The sequence below is a fragment of the Leptodactylus fuscus genome, chromosome 3, assembly GCF_031893055.1.
Source record: "Leptodactylus fuscus isolate aLepFus1 chromosome 3, aLepFus1.hap2, whole genome shotgun sequence".
Classification (NCBI taxonomy): Eukaryota; Metazoa; Chordata; class Amphibia; order Anura; family Leptodactylidae; genus Leptodactylus; species Leptodactylus fuscus.
In genome coordinates this window covers 158,458,744-158,484,987 of record NC_134267.1, presented here as the reverse complement: position 1 = coordinate 158,484,987, position 26,244 = coordinate 158,458,744, and the positions used below count along the sequence as shown (strand labels likewise).

General features: G+C 42.5%; 1 protein-coding gene across 1 annotated transcript in view; it reads right to left on the bottom strand.

Moving 5' to 3' along the window:
* ZMAT3 (zinc finger matrin-type 3) overlaps positions 1 to 23,078 on the bottom strand; it is a 48,837-nt gene extending 25,759 nt beyond the window's left edge. The window contains exons 1-3 of the mRNA XM_075268663.1: positions 23,053 to 23,078; positions 7,916 to 8,254; positions 280 to 387 (exon numbers count right to left, since the gene is read on the bottom strand). Coding sequence (XP_075124764.1) covers positions 280 to 387; positions 7,916 to 8,188 — 381 coding nt within the window. The 5' untranslated portion in view covers positions 8,189 to 8,254; positions 23,053 to 23,078. The remainder of the gene's footprint in view (positions 1 to 279; positions 388 to 7,915; positions 8,255 to 23,052) is intronic.
* Positions 23,079 to 26,244: the final 3,166 nt, after the last annotated feature.

Below are 26,244 nucleotides of genomic sequence, written 5' to 3'. Positions count from 1 at the left end.
ATGGTGAAATTGCATTTTTTTTTCCATCCCACGCTAAAAGAGTTAACTAACATCTATAAAAGGCTATATACACAATAGAAATGTATGAAATGCATATATTGTTTAGAATGCTTAGTTCTTATTAAATAAAGTAATTTCATTCTGACTTTATATACTTTAGCTCATATTTTATATGCCTAATCTGTAGAGTTTTCTAGCATGAAATAATCTACATTAGGGAAACACTTTATTAATAATCTGTGAAAGCCAAGCTGAGATATTCACTAGCCAAACACTTACATTTGGTGAAGATGATCCAGGTGATACTGTTTGTAAAGTGTGTCTTGAAGATGCCGGACAACTACTTGATGCACAGTAATTCCGTAACTTCTTGCTATGGTTTTTGCCCTATAATACATAGGTGCCTTTATAAATATATCTGTATACATCTTCAATAGATATAAATGAGAAAACAATTGGTTAGATGTATAAAATAAGAGGAAGAATAAATTGGAGCAGTTGCCCATAGCGACCAATCAGATCTAATTTAGATAAATCTCAATGTATTACTTTAAGTTTCCCACCAATATTAATGATTTTCTTTTATACTTCTTCTGAGCTGCACGTAACTCTAACCAATGACTTATAGTCTGAAAGCACCCCTGAGGCTGATGAGTTGGGTCTTTAAAGGGGTATTCCACTGTATATATTTACAGCATAGCTAGGCTTAATACTATATAATTACCTGATCAGTGATCCAGCGGGGAATCTTCATTTGTATCCCCAGTCTCCCTGACCTTTGGCCCACACAGGAACGCTCCAGCCAATCAGTAGCTGAGTACTCATGCTCTATTTAAGTGTGCGCAGGCAAAGACCAGGGACCGGAATGGAGACTCCCTGCTGGGTTCCAATCTGAACTGCCATATCACAGCTACTTGCCAGTTGCAACACAAACATACTCCATTTCATTACTTGTGATGCCGTCAGAGCTATACTGCAATCTTTGGTCATGCTAAATTCAGGGGAGGGGTTACATCACTTCTCTGTACTTTTTTCCAGAAACAAAATTTTGTTTTTTTTTGTTGAAGCCATTTTACATTAAAACTACATTTCAACACAATTTCAGTTTACAGCAGTTTTTCATCTGTGACAATGTCCATTCATCATCAGGTTTCTCTCTGGATGTCATTTTTTTTTTTTTTTACACCCATTTATAAAAAATGGAAGGAAGTCTGGCCCAATGAAATGGGTCACATGACTGCATAAATTCAACTTTCACAACATTCCCATCTATTTAAAATCCATGTTTGTTTGTTTTTTATAACCCCAAGGATTTTGATGTGTGTGTTTGGCCCAAAATACAGACAAAACTAGGACATGCTTCCGTTTATCTTTTCTATGGAAACACAGTCCAAAAAAAAAAAAAAAGTATGAATGGACGTATAGAAATCAATAGGTCGGAGTGCTGTTGGTGACAGAAATGAACCGCACATAGATGAAAATCGCTAACGTGTGACTAACCCCTAATGCTGAGCCTAAACAGTATGCATTGTATGGCGTTTTTTTTTTTGTTTTTTTTTTAATCAGGCATGTTCTTATTAATTTCATTATAGAAAAATAAACACCAGAAAACAAAATACAGGAACTGTATCTTACAAATTGTTAGTAAGCTTATTAAATACATAGCCACTATGTTCTCCTGTAGACTGGGGGCCCACGTTGCAAAAATGCTGCGTTTTGGCTGAGGTGGAAGCCTGCAGCAAAAAACGCTGCATTTTACATTACCTGCAAAGTGGATGGGATTCTGGCTAATCCCATACACACTGCAAAAAAAACGCTGGCGTTTTCCATATAGGTATTATAGGAGCAGAAAATCCACAGAGGAAAGCTGCAGACTTTTTGTAAAAAAATGCTGCGGAAAAAATCTGATGCGTTTCCACTGCAGTGTTTTTTTTATCTGTGGCTCGCTATGTTGGGCCTTAGGCCTGGTTCACATCTGCGTCGGTAATCTGTTCAGGGGAGTCCGCATGGAGAGCCCTCAAACGGACTACCGAATGCATTGGCAAGCGGTGTGCAGTGAAAGTACACGGACCCCATAGACTATAATGGGGTCCATGTGCTTTCCGCACAGTCTCCGCACGAGTCATGTGGACAGGAAAGTAGATTGTGAACTACTTTTTTGTCTGCATGTTCAGTGCGGAGACTGTGCGGATGGCACACGGACCTCATTATAGTCTATGGGGTCCATGTGCTTTTACTGCACACCACTTGCCAATGCGTTCAGTAGTCCGTTCAGGAAGGTCCCCAAGTGAACTCCCCCGAACGGATTACCAACACAGAGGTGAACCAGGCCTCAGCCTTATGGATCTAGGAGGAAAGATACACACAGCTGCAATGAGTAATACAGACATAAGACCTGGACCTTCATGGATCTTCTGAACTGAATTTAGGTCACTGGTGCAGGGAAACTGAGGGCAAAGGTCAGGGGTTACGTTTCAAGGCCTGGTTTCTGAAACAAGACTTAATAGCATATCACTTGTAATACTTGCTAACGTTTGCCCTGATTTTCAATAAATATACAATATATTGTTAACCTAGACAGCTTTACAGATCGTGTGTGAAATAACTGGACTTGTCTACAGACTCCTGACTTTATCATCTCTGGGATTATTGGAATAATAAGACACATTTGTCAGCCATAAAAACTGGACAAATCAATCCTTTTTTTTAACACTGTTGTGGTTCCATTTTGCATCTGTTCTATGAATTTTTATCCATTTTTTGACACCAGAGTATCATCCATTTGTCTTCCATTTTTACCAGCCTATTAAAAAAAAATTATGAATTTCATGTCAATTATACCTATGAAAACACTTGCGTTTTCGCAGCATGCCAACGCCAGCGGTTTTCCAATAAGTATAATTGAAACAGAAAGTGCTATCAGAAAAATCGCAATGCATTTCCACCACAATTTTTCCCGCAGCGTGGGTCCTTAGACTAAAAGAGTTATCCAAGCTTGAATATTGAGGGTCTTCGCCTGAATAGAACCTAAGCTTCGGTAATGCAGCACAGCCACTACAGAACATTTGACATATTATATCATGCAACTTGAGTAATATTTTACCTTCTCCAGTCTCACATAATTCTACTGGCTTTGTTATTATATCACTGAATGTATAATCCTACTGGGTTGGTATCTGCACAGAGATTGCTCTGCTCTGATGCACAGTGATACATATAGTAGTTACATTACAGTGATGGCAAACCTTTTTGGGACTGAATGCCCAAACTGCAACCCAAAACTCAATAAATTATCACAGAGTGCCAACACGGAAATTTTTTTCCTGATACCAACATTTTTTACAATTAAAAATTTTTTTTGTAACAATAAATTTAGATTTAAAATCAAAAGAATTTTTTGTGTTATTTATACATTGATACTTAGTTGGTGCTTTGAGTTTTTGCGGGTATCTTTGTTTTTTATCTAGTATTGAGATTGCTTTGGGTTTGAAATTTAACCTGAATACTCTGCAGAAAGCACAAATTACAGTCATACGAATCCGGCTTTACAGAGCTTGTACTGAAAGGTAAAGGTCTCTGCATTTGGTACTTTTGAACAATTAATGTTCACTATTTACATTACACAGGATCTGTTTGATAGTGACTGCAATTTTATTACGGACTGTACGAATATCACATGTGCTATAAAACAGATACTGTGTGAGATAAATAGTGAAGGGACCCCACACAGTATAATCTGCCCCACAGTGGCCCCTACACAGTACAATGTGCCTTACAGTGGCCCCCACACAGTACAATCTTCCCTGCAGTAGCCCTCACACAGTACAATCTGCCCTGCAGTGGCCCCCACAGAGTATTATATGCTCCACAGTAGCCCCCCACAGTATTATATGTTCCACAGCAGGCCTCCCCCACATAGTATTATATGCTCCACAATAGCCCCCCTTCCCCACACAGTGTTAAATGCTCCACAATAGCCCCCCTCCCGACACAGTATTAAATGTTCCACAGTAGTCCTCCTCCCCCTTCCCCCCACACACACAATTATACTTACCTGACGTTCCATGAAGAGCCGCTGGGCATCCTTCTACTTTTGACTGCAGGCACTGATGTCTTATGTCATTGCGCCTGCGCCGGGGCAGAGGTCGCACTCTGCAGTCAGTGTAGGCCGTGGTCGCAGCTGCAGCATTTGCATCTACAGCTGAAAGCAGCGATCGCTCACTAACGGGGGATCTGTACTGGATTCCCAGCTAGTGAGCAATTCGGGCGACGGCACATGTGTCAGCAGAGAGGGCTCTGCATGCCCTCTCTGACACATGTGCCATAGTTTTGCCATCACAGCATTAGACACTCTATGGTAGTATGGTTTGTAATTGTAGTGCTGGTGGATTCCGAATGGCATCCAAGCATGACTACAAATAAAACAGTACATAAACTCTAATCATCAAAAATAAAGTTTATGAAAAATTTTACACACCAATAGCCCATGTGTGTGATTTTTTAACAGCATATGACTCATTTGTTGCCGCTGTAACGGCCTCCACTCTTCTGCCAAGCACTAAAATTATAATATATTTCTAATCTAACCACTATACCTTACACAATACATCACTGAGAACTCTGGACAGACACCAACGCAGCAGGACATTACACCCAGAGATATAGTAGCATATATGGATATATTTATATAGATGCTTAGAGATTGCCTAGTTCCAGCAAATAAATGTTATTGTTTGTATAATGAAAAGTTCTACAATTTTCCAATATACTTTCTGTATCAATTCCTTATGGTTTTCTAGATCTCTGCTTGCTGTCATTCTTTGTGCACTTCTAGTAGATAATAATCAGTCCATGGTCATGTGATGGACACACAGGTGCACAACTTGTTACCAGGCAGATGTCAGATTACTGACTTGTGGCTGTGGCTGTGACTGAGCTGGGCACCTGTGTCTATCACATGACCACGGACATGGACTAATTTTCATCCACTGAAAGCAGACAATGAATGACAGCAAACTGTGAGTATATTAGAAAATTGTATAACTTTTCTTTATACAAACTATGAGAAGGTGACAGGCAGAGTGGTGGAGTCCTGGTATATCAGTCCCAGGTTTCTGATAAATGTGTGGTCCAGAGCGGATCTTGAATAGGCCTTGGCCCCTGGGCTCGTTACTGGGCCCTAAAAGGCTGCAGAGCCTACACTTCAGGGCAGATCCTGGGAGTGACAGGAGAAGCCTGGGTCTGTCCTGGAACACTGAGAGTCTGATGAGACTGTACTGTGCTACTTTGTTTTGTTTGTGTGGGCTCGGACAAGCAGGGATTTGCTTGCCGTTTTGCCTGAAGTTAAAGAGAACCTTTTATGTCCTCAGACACATGCAGTCTTCTATACCACCAGAAAGGCGACAGTGTGATGAATTCAGCGCACTGTTGACTTTCCTGTTATGTGCCCCGGGGCTGGAGATATCAGTGCACTTATCGATTTCTTCCCACTGTCAGAAGGGAGTTCCTGACAGTCTACCTGGGCTATGAGGAACGCCACTCCTGACAGTACTTGTCCATAGCCCTTTACTGTCAGAGGGGGCATTCCTTATCACCCAGGAATGACGCTGAGCTGTAAGGAATGCCCAACCCAGTACAATTCTATGGAAAAGTACAGTCAGGGGGGGGGGGTGATCCTCGCAGCTTAGCGTTATCACTGGTCAGTAAGTAACGCCCCCTCTAACAGTACAGGGCTATGGACGAGTACTGTCGGGGGGGTGTACTTTTGACAGTGTGCAGAGATGAGTGCATATAACTGAATTTAGCGCACTGTCGGCTTTCTAGCGATATATAAAACTACATGTGTCTGAGGACATGAAAGGTCCGCTTTAAGGTTGTATTTTATTTTTGCTTATTCTGTGCCTGACAAAGGTTTATTTAGTTTTTGCTGATTTTCCAAAAAAAAAACACCTTTTCTTTACAGATAGCACATATCTGTAACTTCTGTGTTGCTCTGCTACTGACACTAGACATGACTGACATGACCTTCTGCCCAGCATGTGAAACACATCTCCCCCACAACAGCAAATAAATTCTTACAAAATCAGACAATGTGATTTTCTGGATTTGTTTTCTCATTTTGTCTCTCATAGTTGAGGTCTACCTATGATGTAAATTACAGACGCCTCTCACCTTTTTAAGTGAAAGGAAAATGTTTGTTTTGGTACCGTGTTAGCCAGTGGTTATAAAATATAAAAAACAAAAAAACTTTGCAAGTCTTCAGTAGGTGATACCTTTTTTAATAGCTGCAGCCTCTAGAAGATGTTTTTAGTTATATCTGAAGAAGAAGCTCAGAGGAAGCTTCGAAACGTTATATTCTGTCATTATTATGAGTTAGCCATTAAAAAAGGTATCACCTACTGAAGACTTGCAAAGTTTTTTTGTTTTTTATATCTTTTTAAGTGGTGGAACTTGCACTTTTGGTGACTGACTAAATACTTTTTTGCCCCACTGTAGTTGCTATAAATGTCTGAATGGACCACAGAAATAGGGCACTTTTTCCACTCTCCATTAAAAAAAACAAAAAAAAACAATTGATATAATGATTTTTCTGAAGCTGGATGAGATTGTACAAATGATTGTGCTGGTAATTACCATCCTTTTACAGGTCACAGTAATGGCTACTAATGTATTCATATTAGTATTTATAGACATAGATCACTTAGAATCTAAATCATTCATTATGATTTTCCATTGTGTTCATAAAAAGTGTTGGAAGTAGCACAAAAAAATAAAAAATAACCCTGCTCTAGAGACAAGGCAGGTGAGACAGTGCTGAAAACTGGTTAGATATAGAAGGCAGGTAGCAGGAAAAGGCTGTTTGAATACACAAGATATCACCAGGAGTGTGGTCATATGACTGCACTTACAGATACAGACAAAACAAAAATAAAGCTGATCATATACTAAAGCAGAGGTAGGGAATAGAGATGAGCGAACACTGTTCAGATCAGCCGATCCGAACAGCACGCTCCCATAGAAATGAATGGAAGCACCTGTGACGCTGACTTTGCCGGCGGCCGGCGTCACAGGTGCTTCCGTTCATTTCTATGGGAGCGTGCTGTTCGGATCGACTGATCCGAACAGTGTTTGCTCATCTCTAGTAGGGAACCTTTGGCTCTCCAGCTGTTGTGAAACTACAACTCCCAACATGCTCCATTCACTTCCATGGGAGATCCATGAACAGCAGAGCAAGTATACATGCTGGGAGTTGTAGTTTTGCAACAGTTGGAGAGCCGAAGGTTCCCTACCCCTGGCCTAAAGCATTTAGAAGGCAGCTATCAGTTGAAATGTTGGTGGAAATGCAGATTTTTACAGTTGCAGATTTTGCTGTGGTTTTTTTTTGAGCCAATGTCAGGAGTGGATTTCACGGAAGTGCTTCCTCTATATTCCATTTCCATTTCTGATTTTGACTTAAAAAAAAACAAAAAAAAACAGCAAATCTACAAAAAAACAAAAACTGCTTTTTTGCAATGCAGGGTCTTAGCTGCATGTATTTTTCCACAAAGTGGGCATGGGATTTGCTAGAATCCCATCCACTTTGCGGTCACTGTAAAACACTGCCGTTTATTTAGCAGCATTTACACCACGTGGGGCCCATGCCTAAAGGTAATTTATATCAAACTCCTGATCTTCATCCCATCAACAAAATTCCAAACTACATTTCAATTGTCCAAAAAACACCCATCTGAAATTCTGTAATGTACGGGCAGGTTTGCAGACCAGTCATTCTGAGCTGAAATTGGTAACAAACAATTTTTTTAAAAAACTGAAAACTCCTTTAAAATCGATGTCTGTTTATTACTATCTAGTCAGTACAATACCAAGTAAGAAAAACGGAGAAGGATATGGCGGCAGCAGCCTCTCCACTCCTTACCTGATAGTGTGCCTGAGCTTGCTGCGCAGAATTTAAAGTGACATTACACAGCTTACAAGACAGTGGTTTACACAGATCTTCCAAGGATGGATCTTGCTCCACAACTTCATCCTGTGCGACTTCCAGAGGAGGTTGGGGAGATGCAAAGCCAGGTCTTCTGTCTGGATGAGTCTGCACAGGAAGGACTATTTGCTTTTTGCCCATTGCAATGGTGGATGGAAAAGCAGACGGCTCTGGTTGAGATGGTGGCCTGGCATGTTGTAAGACAATCATTTGCCCCGGCACTATGCAAAGTCAGAGCTGAATGAAGAATAAAGTTCTTTGTAGCAGTGAGGATTACTTGAAGGAAGAACAGAAACAAACATAAATTACACAAATATTTTAAAGTGTTTTCAGAGAATACAAATACATTGCTAGATTTTATTTTTAAAAGAAATCTTTCATGCGGTTTTTATATAATTATTTCTTGTCCAATAGTTATATCGGTTTCTATTACAAAAAAGAAGCTAGTTCCTCCTTGACTGCATCAAAATTCTCTAAATGTGAATGGCTGCCAAGTTGAAATGAGGAAGGCAATGGCGGCTGGGTAACCAGATGGCGAATCAACCCAATAGGGCTGACAAAGATGGCTGTCAGGTTGCTACTTCCTATCACAGAAGCTGAACAGTTATCACAATACTGGAATTTTGATTAGTTAAAAATGATAGAAAAGAAATCTGGTTACGTTATAAAAGTCTTCGTTTTTTGACCGCACTAAATAGCAGAGCAGTTACCATGGCTACACAGAGGGTATACCGCTTTTCCGTGTAATCTGTTCTATGTAATCTCTCCTACGTTGTGGGTGCCACTTATTTTAGTCCATAAAACACATGGATATAGAGCTCTAACTGGGCAAACCAGTAACCAAAGCCATTTCAAATCAATAGGTAGCAATGCCTCAAACTAAAAATATTTCCAACAAATAACCAATAAATACACATTTTTCAAGGAGATGCAAAATTCTTTGTGTCCACCTTTATCTCAAGGAAGGAAGGCTGGCAACTAGCGATGAGAGAACTTCCCGAAATTCGCTTTGGGTCTGATTTGATCAAATCAGCTGCAAGATTTGGTTCAGTCCAAATACATTGAAATGTTGTATCTCATACAGTGAGGCCAGCCAAGGCTGTGTCTGACCTCCTTCGAAGTGTTAACACCAAGACAGCATTATATTAGGGCTGCTCAATGACTTCGGCCCAACTCCTATCACAAAATGAAAGACATCCATGTCCCAAAAGAATACATATCTGTTTTACTGTCCAGAACGTCATTTACAATTATCCCATAATTCTTTGCTGGTTCAGTGTCTGATGACTTACATTTAAGGGAAATGCAGTGCTGACACAAGATACTGCACATACTGATGCCCGGTTCACATCTGTGTTTGGTAATCTGTTCGGGGAGTCCGCAAAGGGGACCCCCCCAAACAGACTACCGAACGCACTGGCAAGCAATGTGCAGTGAAAGCACATGGACCCATAGACTATAATGCTTTGTGATTTCTGCGCGCTGCCTGTACGAATCATGCGGACATGAGAATAGATCACAAAGTACTTTTCTGTCCGAAGATTCTGTGCGGACACTGCACAGAGAGCACATGGACTCTATTATAGTCTATGGGGTCTGTGTGCTTTCACTGCACACCACTTGCCAATGCATTAGGTATTCCATTTGGGGGGGGGGGGGTAAGGATCACCATGTATACACGTGTCTGAGCGCAGCACTTCAAAACAGGACCCATTGATTTCAATGGAAAGCGCACGTATATCGGCATATACGCGCGCTTCCCATTGAAATCAATGGGCTCTGTTTTGAAGCGCCACGCTCGGACACATGTATACATGTCTAAAAGAGCGGCGCACTTACGCCGTGTGAAGGGGCCCTAAGGAAGAATTCAGATGGCTGTGCCTTGTCAAGGTAATTATGGTCTGTGTGGCAGCCATGTTTTCCAGACCAACAACAGCTTGGTATGTAGCTATTGAAAGGAAAAGTGGACTGTGTTGTTGGAGAATAAACTTGTAGTATTAAAGGAGTGTCAATCACTGGATACCAGCAATCAGAAGAAAAGAAAACCACAACTATGTGTATCCTTCACTCCATTCACTTCCATAGTCCAATAAAAGTGAATGGCATATCAATTCACATGAACACTCAGGAATTTGCAGGTTCCTGTTTCTGTGATCGCTATCAGTTGGAGTACCACTGATCAGACACTTATCCCCAATTCTCTGGAAAGGGTATAAATGTCTCTAGAAAAGACCTTTAAAGGACAACATCTGCAAGGCATTTGTACGTTCTCCCTGTGTTTGCGTGGATTTCCTCCCATACTCCAAAGACCTACTGATAGGGAAAAATGTACATTATGAGCCGTATATGGGGCTCGCAATCTACATTTAAAAAAAAAAAAAAAAAAAAAAAAGTGGTATGACAAGCACAAAAAAGGTGGGTCTGTGAGAAGTGGGTGTGGCCACACCAAAATTTTTTACTCCCTTTTTCACATCTAGCGATGGTTCCCATGCCTCCCAACACCACCATTCTGCGCCAATCCTTCTGCCTTATAATGGTATTTGCCAGAGGTAGAGTTTGGTGTCGGTTACTTTGATGGGAATAGTGATTTTTGATTCTGATCAAATCAGACATAACTTTTAATGGAGGTTCTAAATAAAATAAAGTCTTACTTTGTTAACATTTATAACTAATCATTACTTTGGAAGTACGTGGTTGGGACTGTTTTTTTTTTCACTAAGAAGTACTTTTCTAGAAAAAGGCTGAGAAAAATATAGGTAGCTGTCAGAGAAGAGAAGGTTGTAATTGAATAGGACCGCCCACTGGACACTTAAAGGGTTTCTCTGGGAATAGGCAAAAAACTAATAACTAAAAAAATGCCCTAATATGTTACTAAGATGCATGAGCTTAGAACTGAAAAAAAATGGCTGCCACTGTACTTCTCTCTGTAAAACCCATCATGAGCAGGTTTCCTGCTGCAGGAGAAGAGGGAACATGGATACTGCGGCAGTGACAATGACTACACGAATACCAGAACAACCTCTCTTCTCACCTGCTCCACCACCTTCTGGTATTAGTATAGCCATTGTCACTACTTCCGAGTCCTACCAGGATGATGCACTTCCTGAATAGAAACCATGGTGGTAGGCCCAGCCCTTACCCTTCACCAGGCAACCTGTTAGGATAGAGCAATGGCAACCATCTTTTGTACAATTATACTCCTAGAGACAAAACAAGTTCCTCTTACAAAGAAGATGCAGGTAGGTATCCAGACAAGTATCCTGACAGTTTTTTGGCCCATTACTGGAGAACCCTTTTAAGCATAGACAGAGCAGGGATTTAGCTGTTACTTTTTCTACACGAGTATCTGTCAATCTGCTCATCTATTCCTGCCCTATATTATACTGCATACATATCAGACACCATGTACAATGCGACAGGTTCTCTTTAGTGAATGTAAGCTGCCTATTGTTTCAGTTACAGTATGTGTATTATACATAAGGCATTTGCTTCTTGTGCACAGAGAAAATGTGACTTTTTCTGATCATTCCTAACGCTCTAGGATGTTTTGTAGATGGGAAAGTAGTGATTAAGTAATAGGTCAGTACCAAATCCAACTTCCCATGAGAGTAATACAAGGAACATGATGAGTGGAGATCTCGGATGACTCATCTCCTTCTGTCAGTCGTGGGTTAGAACAAAATGAATACATCCAATGTGCTACATGAGAGGATTGGAAATGACTGCAGACTGTTCTGCAATCCTGCCGCTTCGTGCCATTAAATGATAAATCCGCTACATCTTCGGATTTACTTGTACGTGGTTCTGGGCCCTGCATCATTGTATACCCTTATGATGAGAAGTGGCGCTTATACGATAACCATTTCACTGTCTGGAATAGATTGTAGAGTTTTATTTTTAAAAGGTTTTTTAATAAGCCATAAAATGGAATACTAGAAAAATACACAAATACATACATACACACACACATTATATAGTGTTCAGATACATATACCTGATGGGTTGCCCATGACTATCTCTTCTTAATTTTGCAATTAAGGTTTTTTTCCTAGGACTTATATATTGATGACCTTACTTAGGATAAGTCATCAATATGTGATTGGTAGGGGTCTGACAACTAGTACCCACACACACCGATCAGCTGTTCGAAGAGGCAACAGCGCATATGAGCATCGCGACCTTTTCCCTGTGCTGATGACATCATCTTCATTCATCACATGATACAGCAGAAGTTAAGTCCCATACACTGAGCTGCAATACCAAGCACAGCCCCTACAATGTCGGGTGCTGTGCTTGGAATTTAATGAAGAGGCAATAGAGCTGTCCCAATCACTACAGCCACTTCAACCAGCTGATGTGTGTGGGTCCCCGGTGTTGAACCCCACCGATCACATATCCATGGCCAAGTCTAGGGATAGGTCATCAAAATATACAGTAATATGCAAAAGCTTTATGTAAGCGAGGAAAATATGCTGCAAAGTAAGAATGCTTTCAAAATAGATGTGCTAGTAAATTCATTTTGTCAGTTAGCAAAATTGCACTGAATTAATAAAACAAATCAAATCAGTATTTGGTGTGACCATTCCTTGGATGAGGAGTCCTGGAAGTGTTGATATGGGCCCCTGTGGAGTCTAGAGTTCAATATCATGCAATCGTCTTAAATTACATGAAGAGACTGAAGGATTTTGAGCAAGCCTACATCCATAGAAGATCTGTGGTTAGTTCTCCAAGATGGTTGGAACAACCTCCTGCCAAGCCTGTTTAAGACTGTGTATAAGTGTACCTAGAAGAACGGATGCCGTCTTGAAGGCAAAGGGTGGTCACACCAAATATTGATTTGATTTAGATTTCTTTTATTGACAAAAATGAACTATTAAAACTATTTTTGAAAGCATTCTTACTTTTCAGCATTTTTCCCCACACCTGCCTAAACCTTATGCACAGTACTGTAAATGTTGCAGAACTCCTTCAATTTCAGAATATCTATTTATATTTTTCCTTTATTTATTCACATTTTTTACATAAATTCTGTAGATGTTATGTCCACAACAAAGTTCTGTGCATGAACCTGTGCAGCCTCTATAATAAGGTAACATACCACCTCCATACACTTCTGCACAGACCTTGGATTTCTTGTGTACAGAAATCTTGCTGTTAGTTGAGGATAACATATGAAGTATGTATGATGGAACATGCAACATTTTTTTCTGTCAGTTTATAAAAACCCAGGATAGGTCCTATCCCCTCCAGTTGTGGCCCAGGCTCATTAGTTGAAATGTATGGGTCTGTGGAGGGCATGGATGGCACACGGATATCATCCATGTGCTGCCTGTGCCATTTTCCTCCGGACCAGAACATGCAAACATGATGTGCATGATGTGTGATGGACAGTTGAGGTTAGCAGTGTACTCCTGAGACTAAACTGCACACTGTAGTCTCTGGATTTACATACAGTAATAACAGAGACTGATCAAGCCACTGTTCTATCTCTTAACAGGGCTCAGCAGCTAGATGCACTTTGAAGAGTTGAGAAGGTTCTATTAGCAAACAATAACAGTGAAGAGAACAGACAATAGCCACCAACTGGTCAAGTGCAAATACATAGCAGAGGTGGTCTGAAACCTTGGCAACAAGATGTAAACACTAAGGAGTTGTATCATGCAGATATTGCAAGATAGATTAAGCAATGTACTGGTTAAAAAACTTTAGTTAGCAGAAGGGGAATCTACCACCTCCCCTGAGCATATTCACTGTGTTACAGAGCACATTAAGGCGATATACAACATAATTTTGATATGTATTTTGCTTTGGTAGATTTGGAGAAGAACAGTGGCTAGTTCACACGTAAAAACCTCCTGGCTTATTTTGGTCCTGAAAAAACCGCTTCCTAATTAGGAAGCTTTTTTTTACATTGCCAAGCTTTTTTTGGAGCTTTTTTTGGTAAAAACCACTTCCAAAAAAAAAGCCAGGCTGTTTTCCCCTCACATAAAGTGAATGGGTTGAAAAAACCGCTAGCGGTTTTCTTCCGCGCGGTTTTTTGCAAAAAAACCGCGTCACTTATTTTTGCAAAAAACCGCGCGGTTTTTGCCTCCCATTCACTTCTATTGCTTTCTTCAGGCGGAAAACGCCTGAAGAAAGGTCATGTCGCTTCTTTTTTCTGCTAGCTGAAAAATAACTAGCAGGAAAAAAAAGCTAGCGGAAAAAAAAAAAGCTAGCTGTTCACATAGGGCTCCATTGTAAAGGGGCTGATTTTGAAGCGAAATCCGCTGTCAAAAAACTCCCCTTTGCCCACGTGTGAACTAGCCCCAACTTTGAAATGTTATATAAATAAAGCAGGTGGTGCACTGGGGCTGAGCCTTCAGCTTCTTGGAGCACCACTCTTGCTGTTCAGACCCCTAGTTGATCCTCCCACTTCTACAACATCACCCATCCTATTTGAGCAGCACAAAGCCCACCCCCAGTGCACCAATTTTCTCATTTGCATCTCATTTCCAGCAACCATCACTCCAGTGTTCTAATGGTTCTAACCCTTGTGCAAGTATGTTAGCACAGCTGAAAACAGTTTTGCTGGTTAGAGAAGTTATAAAACTGACGTTCCTTTGAGCTAGTTGAGAATCTGGAGCATTACATTTGTTGGTTCCATTAAACTCTCAAAATGGCCAGAAAGAGAGAACTTTCATGTGAAACTTGACAGTCTATTCTTGTTCTTAGCAATGAAGGGTATTCCATATGAGAAATTGCCTAGAAACTGAAGATTTCTACAACGGTGTGTACTACTCCCTTCAGAAGACAGCACAAACAGGCTCTAACCAGAGTAGAAAGAGAAGTGGGAGGCCCCGCTGCACAACTGAGCAACAAGACAAGTATATTAGAGTCCCTAGTTTGAGAAATCGACTCCTCACAGGTCTTCATCTGCCAGCTTCATTAACCAGTACCCGCAAAACGCCAGTGCCAAAGTCTACAGTGAAGAGGCGACTCCGGGATGCTGGCCTTCAGGGCAGAGTGGCAAAGAAAAAGCCATATCTGAGACTGGCTAATAAAAGAAAAAGATTAATATGGGCAAAAGAACACAGACAATGGACAAAGGAAGATTGTAAAAATGTGTTATGGACAGACGAATTGAAGTTTGAGGTGTTTGGATCACACAGAAGAACATTTGTGAGACGCAGAAAAACTGAAAAGATGCTGAAAGAGCCTGACGCCATCTGTCAAGCATGGTGGAGGTAATGTGATGGTCTGAGGTTGCTTTGGTGCTGGTAAAGTGGGAGATGTGGAAGGTAAAAGGGATTTTGAATAAGGAAGGCTATCACTCCATTTTGCAACGCCATGCCATATCCTGTGGTCAGCGCTTGATTGGAGCCAATTTCATCCTACAACAGGACAATGACCCAAAGCCACCTCCAAGTTATGCAAGAACTACTTAGGGAAGAAGCAGGCAGCTGGTATTCTATCTGTAATGGAGTGGCCAGCGCAGTCACCAGATCTCAACCCCATTGAGCTGTTGTGGGAGCAGCTTGACTATATGGTACGCAAAAAGTGTCCATCAAGCCAACTTGTGGGAGGGGCTTCTGAAAGCATAGGGTGAAATTTTCTCCAGATTATCTCAGAAAAATAACAACTAGAATGCCAAAGGTCTGCAAGGCTGGAATTGCTGCAAATGGCACATTCTTTGATGAAAGCAAAGTTTGAAGGAGAAAATTATTATTTCAAATAAAAATCATTATTTGTAACCTAGTCAATGTCTTGACTATATTTTCTATTCATTTTGCAACTCATTTGATAAATAAAAGTGCGAGTTTTTAAACGGTAGTGTAGATAAGGCCTCATTACAGGTTTTTCATTGAAGTCCAAGAATCATAAATTATGCCTCTACAGTTGAGGATCCTGAACAGAAGACCCCACTTGACAGGGAATCTTTCACCTACATGTCGGAACAGTAAACCACCAACAATTCCTTTTGGTCCAGTGGTTTTGGCCTCATGCACACAAGCGTAGTTAGCTGCCGTATTTTATCTACAATTACAGGTCCTTATCTACAGATAATATATGGATCCATTCATTTCAATGGCCCTATGCACACGTCCATATGTGTCCGGGTCATAGAAAAAAGCCACAAAATATAGAGCAGGTCCTTTTTCCGTCTGTTTTTGCAGGTCAGTCCATTCATTTAAATAAATTGGTCAGTTAAAATCACAGAAAACACAGGGATATATCCCTTCTTTTTTTACTGACCCAAACACTGAACACAGTTGTGTATATGAAGCCGTAAGGGTCGTTTTCATCACGTTTTGATCATCTGTTTAACTGACCAATTTTACCAATACAAAAAACTGTTACTGAAAACGCGTTAAAGGGATTAATCAATAAAATGCTATTTTTTCTCCCTAACACGTAGGAATAGCCTTAAGAAAGGCTATTCTTCTCCTACCTTTAGATTTCTTCTCCGCACCGCTGTTCAGTAGAAATCCCGTTTTTTTTCTGTATGCAAATGAGTTCTCTTGTAGTTCTGGGGGAGGTCCCCAGTGCTCAAACAGCACCGGAGGCGTCCCCAATGCTGCGAGAGAACTCTCCAGCGCCGCCTCTATCCTCACCTGGAACAGCCTCTCCCTGCGTCTTCTTCCAGCTCTGGCTTCAAACTTCTAGGCATGTGCAGTCGGCTCTGCCGTCGGGCCTGGGGCAGAGCCGACTGCGCTTGCCCGCGGCCATTTTCTTGTGGATGCTTACCCCAGCTTACTGTGTAAGCAGCCACAAGAAAATGGCTCCTTACACCAGTTTACTGTGTAAGCGACCACAGGAAAATTGCCTCATATGGCTCTGAGAGTGGAAAAATGTAAAAGTTATGGTCTTTGGAAGGGGGGGGGGGGAATCAAAAATGGAAAACGAAAATCGAAAAATGCCTGTGGTGGGAGGGGCTTAAAATGGGACTGTCTTGCCTTTCAGGTTCATGTACTGTACCGATTTGTGCTTTCTATTTTCTCTCTCTCCTATGACTTTCGCTGTGTTTAAGGCTTACCATTACAACCAAACAGATGTACCTTTCATTCAGCCAACAATGATGAATGGTCCCCCCTGACCTTGTTGTTTGGTGCATGGAAAGGGCTTGCAAGATTGTTTCGAAAATAATTGTGAAGTTCACCAACAAGTTTCTGTTTAAAAAGGTTCAAGCATCATGATGTCAGGGGGCTCAAAGTGATTGGGCCTCACTGGTGACCCCAGGGAAGAGGCTGGATGAGCCTGCAGTAAAGACTGGACACCAAGGATATGAGAAGAAAAGTGGTTTTTATTTTGTCAGCATTTCTGAATGGCCTCCACTTATTATACTCTGGGGTGTGAAAAGACCCAAAATTTATCATTCTTATCATCTTCATTTCTAAATAGTAAAAAAAATATATAAAATCATTTTTTTATATTATATTCATATTTTATATTTTGGATCTTAATAACTAGACAGGGGTTTTGACCAGATTACCTACAATAAACAAAGTCTTTCTATAGAATCCATAGGGTTCCTTCCTTTAGATTATATTTAGATTAGAGTTTTTAACCTTTTAATGACCATTCCCACTTCATAACATGAGTTTTTTTTATAGTCTACAATTATTTTTTTTTCTCCTAAATTGTTCCAGACTGCCAACTACAATTTTTGGGGTCAGTGTAGATGAAGCCATAACTGCTCATGGGCTGCATGCAGTCGCAGGATTTTTGTTTTAACATGGCTGCCAGTTGAAACTCGTAACAGTGGTCCTTAAAGGATCAATGATGGTTTCCTTTAGATCGTAAGCTCAAAAGGTCCGGACTGGTCTTATCATAGAAGGTTGGAAGGAACTCTCAGGAATAGATTGACTTCATGGTGTACAATCTCCAATCAATATACATTTGGAGACTGACTTTATTGGCAGGAATTCCCTCTTAAGGCTAGGGCTAATAATGACCAGGATGACTCCTATCTGTGAGGTTGGGTCTACTTGTTGGCCTTGGCTGTAGCATATGTCAGATGGTTGGAGATCACAGTGTAGCGCTGTTTTCATAGATGGTAATGAAAATAAATGTGGCTTCATCTGCCCTAGAGATAAGTGGCCATCATGGTCATCATTTATTATATATCATCATAAAGAGGATTCTTTACTATAGTCTATATGCTTTTAGGAGCAAAATAATCCCCATCATTACAAGGGTTAAGATACACAAAGTATCTAAAATGATATACATTGTAAGCATTATTCTTAGGCCTGGTTCACATCTCTGTTCGGTATTCTTTTCAGGGAGTCCATTTGGGGACCCCCCAAACGGAATACTGAATGCATTAAAAAGCAGTAAGCAATGAAAGCACACAGACCCCAGGGGTCCATATGTTTTCCGCGCAGTGTCCACAGAGTCATGCAGAGAGAAAAGGACTTCAAGAACTACTTTTCTCTGCATGATTCATGCGGACACTGCACGAAAAACACATGGACCCCATTACAGTCTATGGGGTCTGTGTGCTTTCATTGCTGAGCACTTTTTACTACATTCGGTATTCCGTTTGGGGGGTCCCCAAATGGACTTCCCGAACGGGACACTGAACGCAGATGTGAACCAGGCCTTAGGGCCCCTTTACATGGAGTATACGCTATACACGCATATCACTTTGAAAGCAATAGGGAAAAAAGCAGCCCATTCATTTTTATGGGGAGCGCATGTATGCTGGCTCCCATAGAGAGGAATGGGATCTGTTTTAATGCCGCTGATTCGGAACGTGTTACACATTCAGAATCAGCGAGTGTATACTCCGTGTGAAGGGGCCCTTAGTCTGTAAGCTCTCTGGAGTAGTATAGCCACATCATTACAGGAAGTGATATTATTTTATTCTAAATATTTATTATTTTTCTAGCTTCTACCCGCAACTTCGTCTGCATGGACTTCAGAATTGGATCCAGAGAGAAATGAAAAATGTGTGAGTAATAAAAAAATGAATGGGATACAAAAATCTCACCTGTCATATTGCTTGCGTTGTAATAGAGAGAAATAGCTGCAATTTTGCATTTCTATGTGTTAATCGAGGTTACAAACTATCTATGTGGCAAATTTCATCCAAATCCGTTCAGCCTTTTTTTGCGTGAAAAAGTAACAAACACACAAATCCACAAACTCACAAACTTTGACATTTATAATATTAGGGTGAATTCACACTACGTAAATGGCAGCTTATTCTGAACGTAAAACACGTTCAGAATCAGCGGCGTATAAAGCAGTTCCCATTCCTTTCTATGGGAGCCGGCATACGAGCGCTCCTCATAGAAATGAATGGGCTGCTTTTTTCACTACGAGCACTCCCATTGAAGTGAATGGGATGTGCCCGCGTGTACGGCTAGCTCTGCTCATGCCGAGCCGTACACGCAGGCACTTTGCATTCACTTCAATGGGAGTGCTCGTAGTGAAAAAAGCAGCCCATTCATTTCTATGGGGAGCGCTCGCATGCCGGCTCCCGTAGAAATGAATGGGAACTGCTTTATACGCCGCTGATTCTGAACGTGTTTTACGTTCAGAATAAGCTGCCGTTTACGTAGTGTGAATTCACACTTAGTAGGATAGGATACACATCGATGTACAGTGTGAGCCCTTGGACTATATTTCCAAGCCATAAGCTCTTCAGGGCAGGTTTCTGGTATTGGGCAGCAGTAGGCAGATGGGTAGACATGAGCCATGGTTATATTGTCGATTGCCATATTTGGGGTCAAGGAGAAATCATTTTTTCCCCTGAGACTCAGATCGTCAGGGGGATGGGGGTTTCAATTAAAACAAAACAAAAGAAAAAAACACATATACACATTTTGCTTTACCTCCATAAGGTAGTTCCTCATCATCCTCTTCAGGTATCTGGCTGACTTCACATGCCACAGGTGACTGCAGTCATCATCACATGTCCCTGGGGACACCACTCAGACCTGTGAATGGCCTCAACGGTGATCCCCAGAGAGTGTGACATCAGCTATAGCCTGGAAGAAAGCTGAAGAGGATGCCAAGAGACCGCCAGACGCCGCAAAAATACCCTTGATAGGTGAGGGAAGGTGAGTAAAAGTGCTTATTATTCTTTAACACCTCTCTTCACTTATTATATTCGAGGGTCTGAAGAGACCCCAGAGCAGCGGTTTCCAACCTGAAGTATGCATAGCCCCATTATCCCCAGGGCTAACTATACGGTAAGAACCCCCCCCTCCCCTAAAGGTAGTTTGTGGGGTTTGCCACACACAAATTACTTTTCAAACCATCAGAATATAATAAGTGGAAGCCCAGGTAAAGTGAAAAAATATGACAAACACTATTACTCACCTTCCCTGGGCTCCGACTTGTGTCTCATGTCCTCTTACAGTCTCCCCAGTGACATCGGGAAATGCTTAGTTCTGAGATTGAGCCTCAGTCTCATGGGTCATATGAAATAACGAGGATAATCACACGTGTCAGCAGTCACTTGGGAGGCTGAGGATGACCCGATACCCACGCTGGAGACCAGGGGAGGTTATTAATAGAGATGAGCGAGTAGTGAAATATTTGAGATTCGATATTCGTTTAGAGTAGAGCCTCAATATTCGACTACTCGATTGAATATCGAATCCCATTATAGTCTATGGGAAAAAAATGCTCGTTTCAGGGAAAACCACTATTCGACTAAAGGAGAGTCACCAAGTCCACGAGTAGCAGGAGGAGAGTGTTTAGGAGGAGCGCTGTGCAGTTAAAGCGCACGGACCCCTTTATAGTCCTACGGACTTCTTCCGGACGGGAATGTGAACCCGTCCTTAATCGTCCTGCAGAAACAGCATTGATTGGCCAAATGCTATACACTGTATAGCATTCGGCAAATCAACGCTGGTTCTGAAGCAGGCTCGTCTTTGCTAGTCGGGAGAGCTGGCAGCTTGCGTTTATGCGGGAGCGGACTTTTTCTCATAGGAATGCATTGACCAGCGTTGATTGGCCGAATGCTTTACAGTGTACAGCATTCGGCCAATCAACGCTGGTTCTGCCAGAGGCTCGTCTGTGAGGAGGCGGAGTCTAAGATTGGACCACAAAGAAAACTGCTGTGGTCCTATCTTAAACTCCGCCTCCTCACAGACGATCATCCAGCAGAACCAGCGTTGATTGGCCGAATGCTGTTCAGTACACTGCATAGCATTCGGCCAATCAACGCTGGTCAATGCATTCCTATGAGAAAAAGTCCGCTCCCGCATAAACGCAAGCTGCCAGCTCTCCCGACTAGCAAAGATGAGCCTGCTGCAGAACCAGCATTGATTTGCCGAATGCTATGCAGTGTATAGCATTCGGCAAATCAACGCTGGTTCTGAATTGAATCTTTACTGCGAATAGCGATAGTATTCAAATGAGCACGAGTATTTCGAATACCGTAGTATTAGTTCGAATACCTACTCGATCATCTCTAGTTATTAACACTGTTTATTATTTTTTTTCACCTTCCATGGGACTCCTCTTATTATACTCTGAGGGTGTGAAGAGACCCCAAACTATATTAGTATTCTTTGGGTGGCAAAGCCACCAAATTTCAGGTTCGGCCAAACTACAGAAAATGAATATTTGGCGAACCCATAATTGTTAGGAAGTCTCTATGTACATGGGATTTTTTTAAATTTTTTATTAATGTAGGAGACTCTCTGGGACATTATACTGTACGGAAGGGACAATAAGGGACATAATACTGCATGGGGGCCACTATGGGGCATAATACTGTGTGAAAGGTCCACTAAGGGAAATTATAGTGTGTGGAGGGGCCATTATGGGACATTATACTGTATGGAGGGGCTGCTATGGGACATTATACTGTGTGGAGGGGATGCTATGGGACATTATAGTGTGTGGAGGGGATGCGATGGGACATTATAGTGTGTGGAGGGGTCATTATACTGTATGGAGGGGCTGCTATGGGACATTATACTGTGTGGAGGGGATGCTATGGGACATTATAGTGTGTGGAGGGGATGCTATGGGACATTATAGTGTGTGGAAGAGCCATTATAGGTCATTATACTGTGTGGAGGCGCTGCTATGAGAAATCATACTGTGTGGAGGGGATGCTATGGGACACTATTTTGTCACAGGGATCTCTGGCATGAATGGGGGTTAGAAGCTGTATTTTCTAAACAGTTCCATGGTGTTCTTACTCTGCCCCCGTAGTAGGTAGTGAGTGCCACTTACCACTCGCTCCTAAACCATCAGTGAGCATGGGGACCATTTTATTACTAGTGTTTGTCATTATTTTAAATGTGTTAGCCGTTCTATTACATGTGGGGACACTGTGGGATCCATTATATTACATGTACGGCTCTGAAGGGGCCATCGTACTGCATGTAAAGTTCATTACACTACATGTGGGGGTCCATTACATAATTGTTAACAAAGGTTGTAAATGAAGCCTTATTTAGTTGACATTTATAAGTGCTCTCTACTTTGGGGGTACTTTGCTTGTAAAGGTTGAGAACCACTGGCTTAGACTACTGCCCTCCCCGCTATGTCCCATGGCAGAGGTGACGGACGTCTGTGACATTTATCATCATGGCGATCACTACAATCCTTGGCGAGCAGTGTGATTAATAAGAAATTAAGTGCCAGGGCTGTATCTATGGTAGTCACCCTCTGCCAGTAGGAGTTGTAGTGGTCACCGTACTGATTGGTATCCAGCTTTCCATTATATACCCTGTGGTTTTATAAGTATGTGATATCTGCCACAGTATAATAGCCCGTGTCCTGCTCCGTATTACGCAGGCTTCAGTCTGGATGACAGACAATTGTCATGTAGAAATGTCAGTACATGCTGATATTAGATGTAAATGTGACAAGCAGAGGTTACCTCCTGAGAGGAGACTGCAATGGAAATAGTTCTGCCATAATATCCTTCCATACACATTATAGCTAGCTAGACAGATGGAAGTATAGGATATATAGCGCCAACATCTCCCGTGGCGCTGTACAACGTACCAAGCAGCTCATCCCCTGATCTGGAATGCTGGGGACATAGGATGCCGGCTATGGGCTCTGGACCAGCACATCTCTAGCCCGGCAGTGATGGACAGGGCAGGGGCACTACTCACACACAGCTGCAGGGCGCTCTCATCCGGGTACCTGTGGATGTGCGATCATCCTCTGGACGTGGGGAGACGAGGCCCTGCACGAGCCGGCTGCTTTCCTTGTGTGCAGCAGCTCCTGTGATCCCAGCAGCCGCAGAGCCCCTTCCTCCTCCCCGGCTGTCTGTGTGTATGAGCTTCCGGGGCCTCCCGCCCTCCCATTGGCCGCCTGCCACAGCCAGGCTGGAGGATCTGTCACACGGAGGGGTGAGGGCATCTCCAGGTGTTCATAGGACCAGTGTGCAGCTGCTGTGTAACACTAGTGTGGCAAGGCAGGAGGCTGCTGTATGAGCTAGGGCTGCTAGTCCAGGCGGCACACATGATGGAGGAGGGCATCACTGCTCCTAGGAAACCACAGCAGCCTCCCGACCTGCTGCTATTAGCCATTATTAGGATGGATTACTGGTGGTGCTCTGCAAAATCGTTACTGATCAGTGGGCTGCCCGCTTCTACTCATCCCACAATCTCTCACTTTGGTGTAGTCTATTATTTAGGTTCCTTTTATCATACTTTGTACCATAGATGATGGCAATGTAGGAGGCGATATGGTTGGCACACGATCCCTACTATTCAGTACAGAGTCAAAGGCCACCCATTTAGATGGCATCAAATCACATTATTACCATCTGCGTACAGTTGTAGAATTTCACAGGTATTTTACTACAGGATTGCCACAGAAACTATATCCAATAACAAACTGCACCCCGTGTACTGTATGTGAAGGGGTTTCTGCAAGCCTGCTATGCTATGCTATGCTATGCTATGGAAAATCTCTGCACAGACTTGTGATCAGAGATAAGGAATTAACTATGCTTCATTTTCTCTATGCTAGCAAACAGTCAGTAAAAGATGAGTTGTATTCATTGTTACATGTATTGACCATAGACATATTGCTATAGGGATAGATAGATAGATAGATAGATAGATAGATAAGAGATAGATAGATAGATAGATAGATAGATAGGAGATAGATAGATAGATAGATAGATAGATAGATAGATAGATAGATAGATAGATAGATAGATAGATAGGAGATAGATAGATAGATAGATAGAAGATAGATAGATAGATAGATAGATAGGAGATAGATAGATAGGAGATAGATAGATAGAAGATAGATAGATAGGAGATGATAGATAGATAGATAGATAGATAGATAGATAGATAGATAGATAGATAGATAGGAGATAGATAGATAGATAGATAGATAGAGCTTTCACTTGGTTGTACTGTCACACAGATCTCACTCATAACCTCTTTTGCTATATATTTCCTTTTTCTAGTTATATAGAGTTCATATGGTCCTTTTTAGTATTTAAATATTAATGTCCCATTATCAGAGGAAAGCTTTATTCTCACCACAAACAATTCCATTCCTCAGCAGTGTTGAGGGTCTGAAGTTTTAATACTTTTTTCTTTTCTTTGATATATGCTGCATCCTGGTTGTGATCCTGTCTTTTCCTATCTAATCCTATGCACCAACTGCTCCCCTGAGCAATCATTTGACTAGTCGCTAACTTTTCAGACAACTTACAGCATGTTCACACAAAGGAAAAGGTCGCGGATGATGCAGCATTGGCATTCCGTCGTGGCATACCGCTACTGATTAGGCCCAAATGAATTGACCTAAAAACAGGCGTGTCTCGAGCCGCGGATGCTGCAGCTGAATCAGCCGCGGAATCCGTGGCAAGATAGGGCATCTCACTTTTTTTTCCGGCTACTAGTTAGCAGGGGAAAAAAGCAAGCGAGTCCCGTTGAAGTTAATGGGAGACGTTTTTGCGGGCGGATTTTGAGGTGAATTCGACGTCAAAATCCACCTGCAAAAAACTCTGTGCAATTCTCTAGTGCTGATGCTGAAACCAGGAATAAGGGAAGACAGAGGCAGCAAGTCGTAAACTTGACCCAACCCCTGTCCCTACCTATTTGCTTCACTGCCCTTCCTAGAAATACATGAAGCCACAGAATGCAGACAAGACAAACAACAACAAAGGGAGGTCAGCTAGCCAAGGGGTCACTAACAGCGAGCAATGCAGTGCAAAATCAGAATCCAAGAGAATAGCCAAAGGTCAGTAATACAATATTAGTACAAAGAAGAGCTTAGCAGGGACAAAGTCTAAGGACAGACAGGGGTGAACCTGCCTTTTTCGCCGCCCAAGGCAGACGACAGAAAGCCGCCCCCTCCCCCCCGTGATGAGGGGGCGGGGCAAAGGGGGCGGAGCGAAGGGGCAGGCGGAGCAAAGGGGGCATGGCGGAGTGGCGTTAGCAGGCAGAGAGCAGGCATGGAGAGGACCTGCTCTCTGCCTGAGCGTGAGGGGAGGCTGCTGGAGCAGCGCTGCTCCAGTGGCCTCCCCAATACACTGCTCGGTGACGCTAAGCCAGTCCAGGACAGCTTGTCCTGGATTGGCTTAGGTCAGCAAAAATGCCGCCCTCCCTGGGGCCCTGGCATAACGCTGCCTGAAGCGGTCGCTTCAGGTCGCCTCATGGGAGGTGCGGCGCTGCCTTGCAGGTTACATACATGTGTGAGGCTGTGAGTAGAATCAGCCCCCTCCCATCTGCATTCATCATGTGAAAAGAGAAAAAAACCCTTCCCCAACACTCACTGTCTTTTTGTATTGTCTCTGAGCCACCATCTGCTCGCATGCTGCGGCGCAGGGGCCGTGTTCAGTTTGATTCTTTGCTTAGAGTTTTTTGTTGCTCTGTGTGAACACTGCTCTATTACCTATCCTCTGTAATTGAATTTCCACCATACCCATCTCCTGCACCTTGTTTCCCTCTGTTCTTCAAAGAGTTAATTTTAGCCTTAGCCGTGTGATTGACAGCCTGTCTACTAGGGCGGATCTTGGGCTTCCTATATACAAGTCATCAGCCCACACAGGCTTGCTGGCTATTGTGACTCTGTCCTCGGCGCCGCACCTCCCATGAGGCGACCTGAAGCGACCGCTTCAGGCGGCGTTATGCCAGGGCCCCAGGGAGGGCAGCATTTTTGCTGACCTAAGCCAATCCAGGACAAGCTGTCCTGGACTGGCTTAGCGTCACCGAGCAGTGTATTGGGGAGGCCACTGGAGCAGCGCTGCTCCAGCGGCCTCCCCTCACGCTCAGGCAGAGAGCAGGTCCTCTCCATGCCTGCTCTCTGCCTGCTAACGCCACTCCGCCATGCCC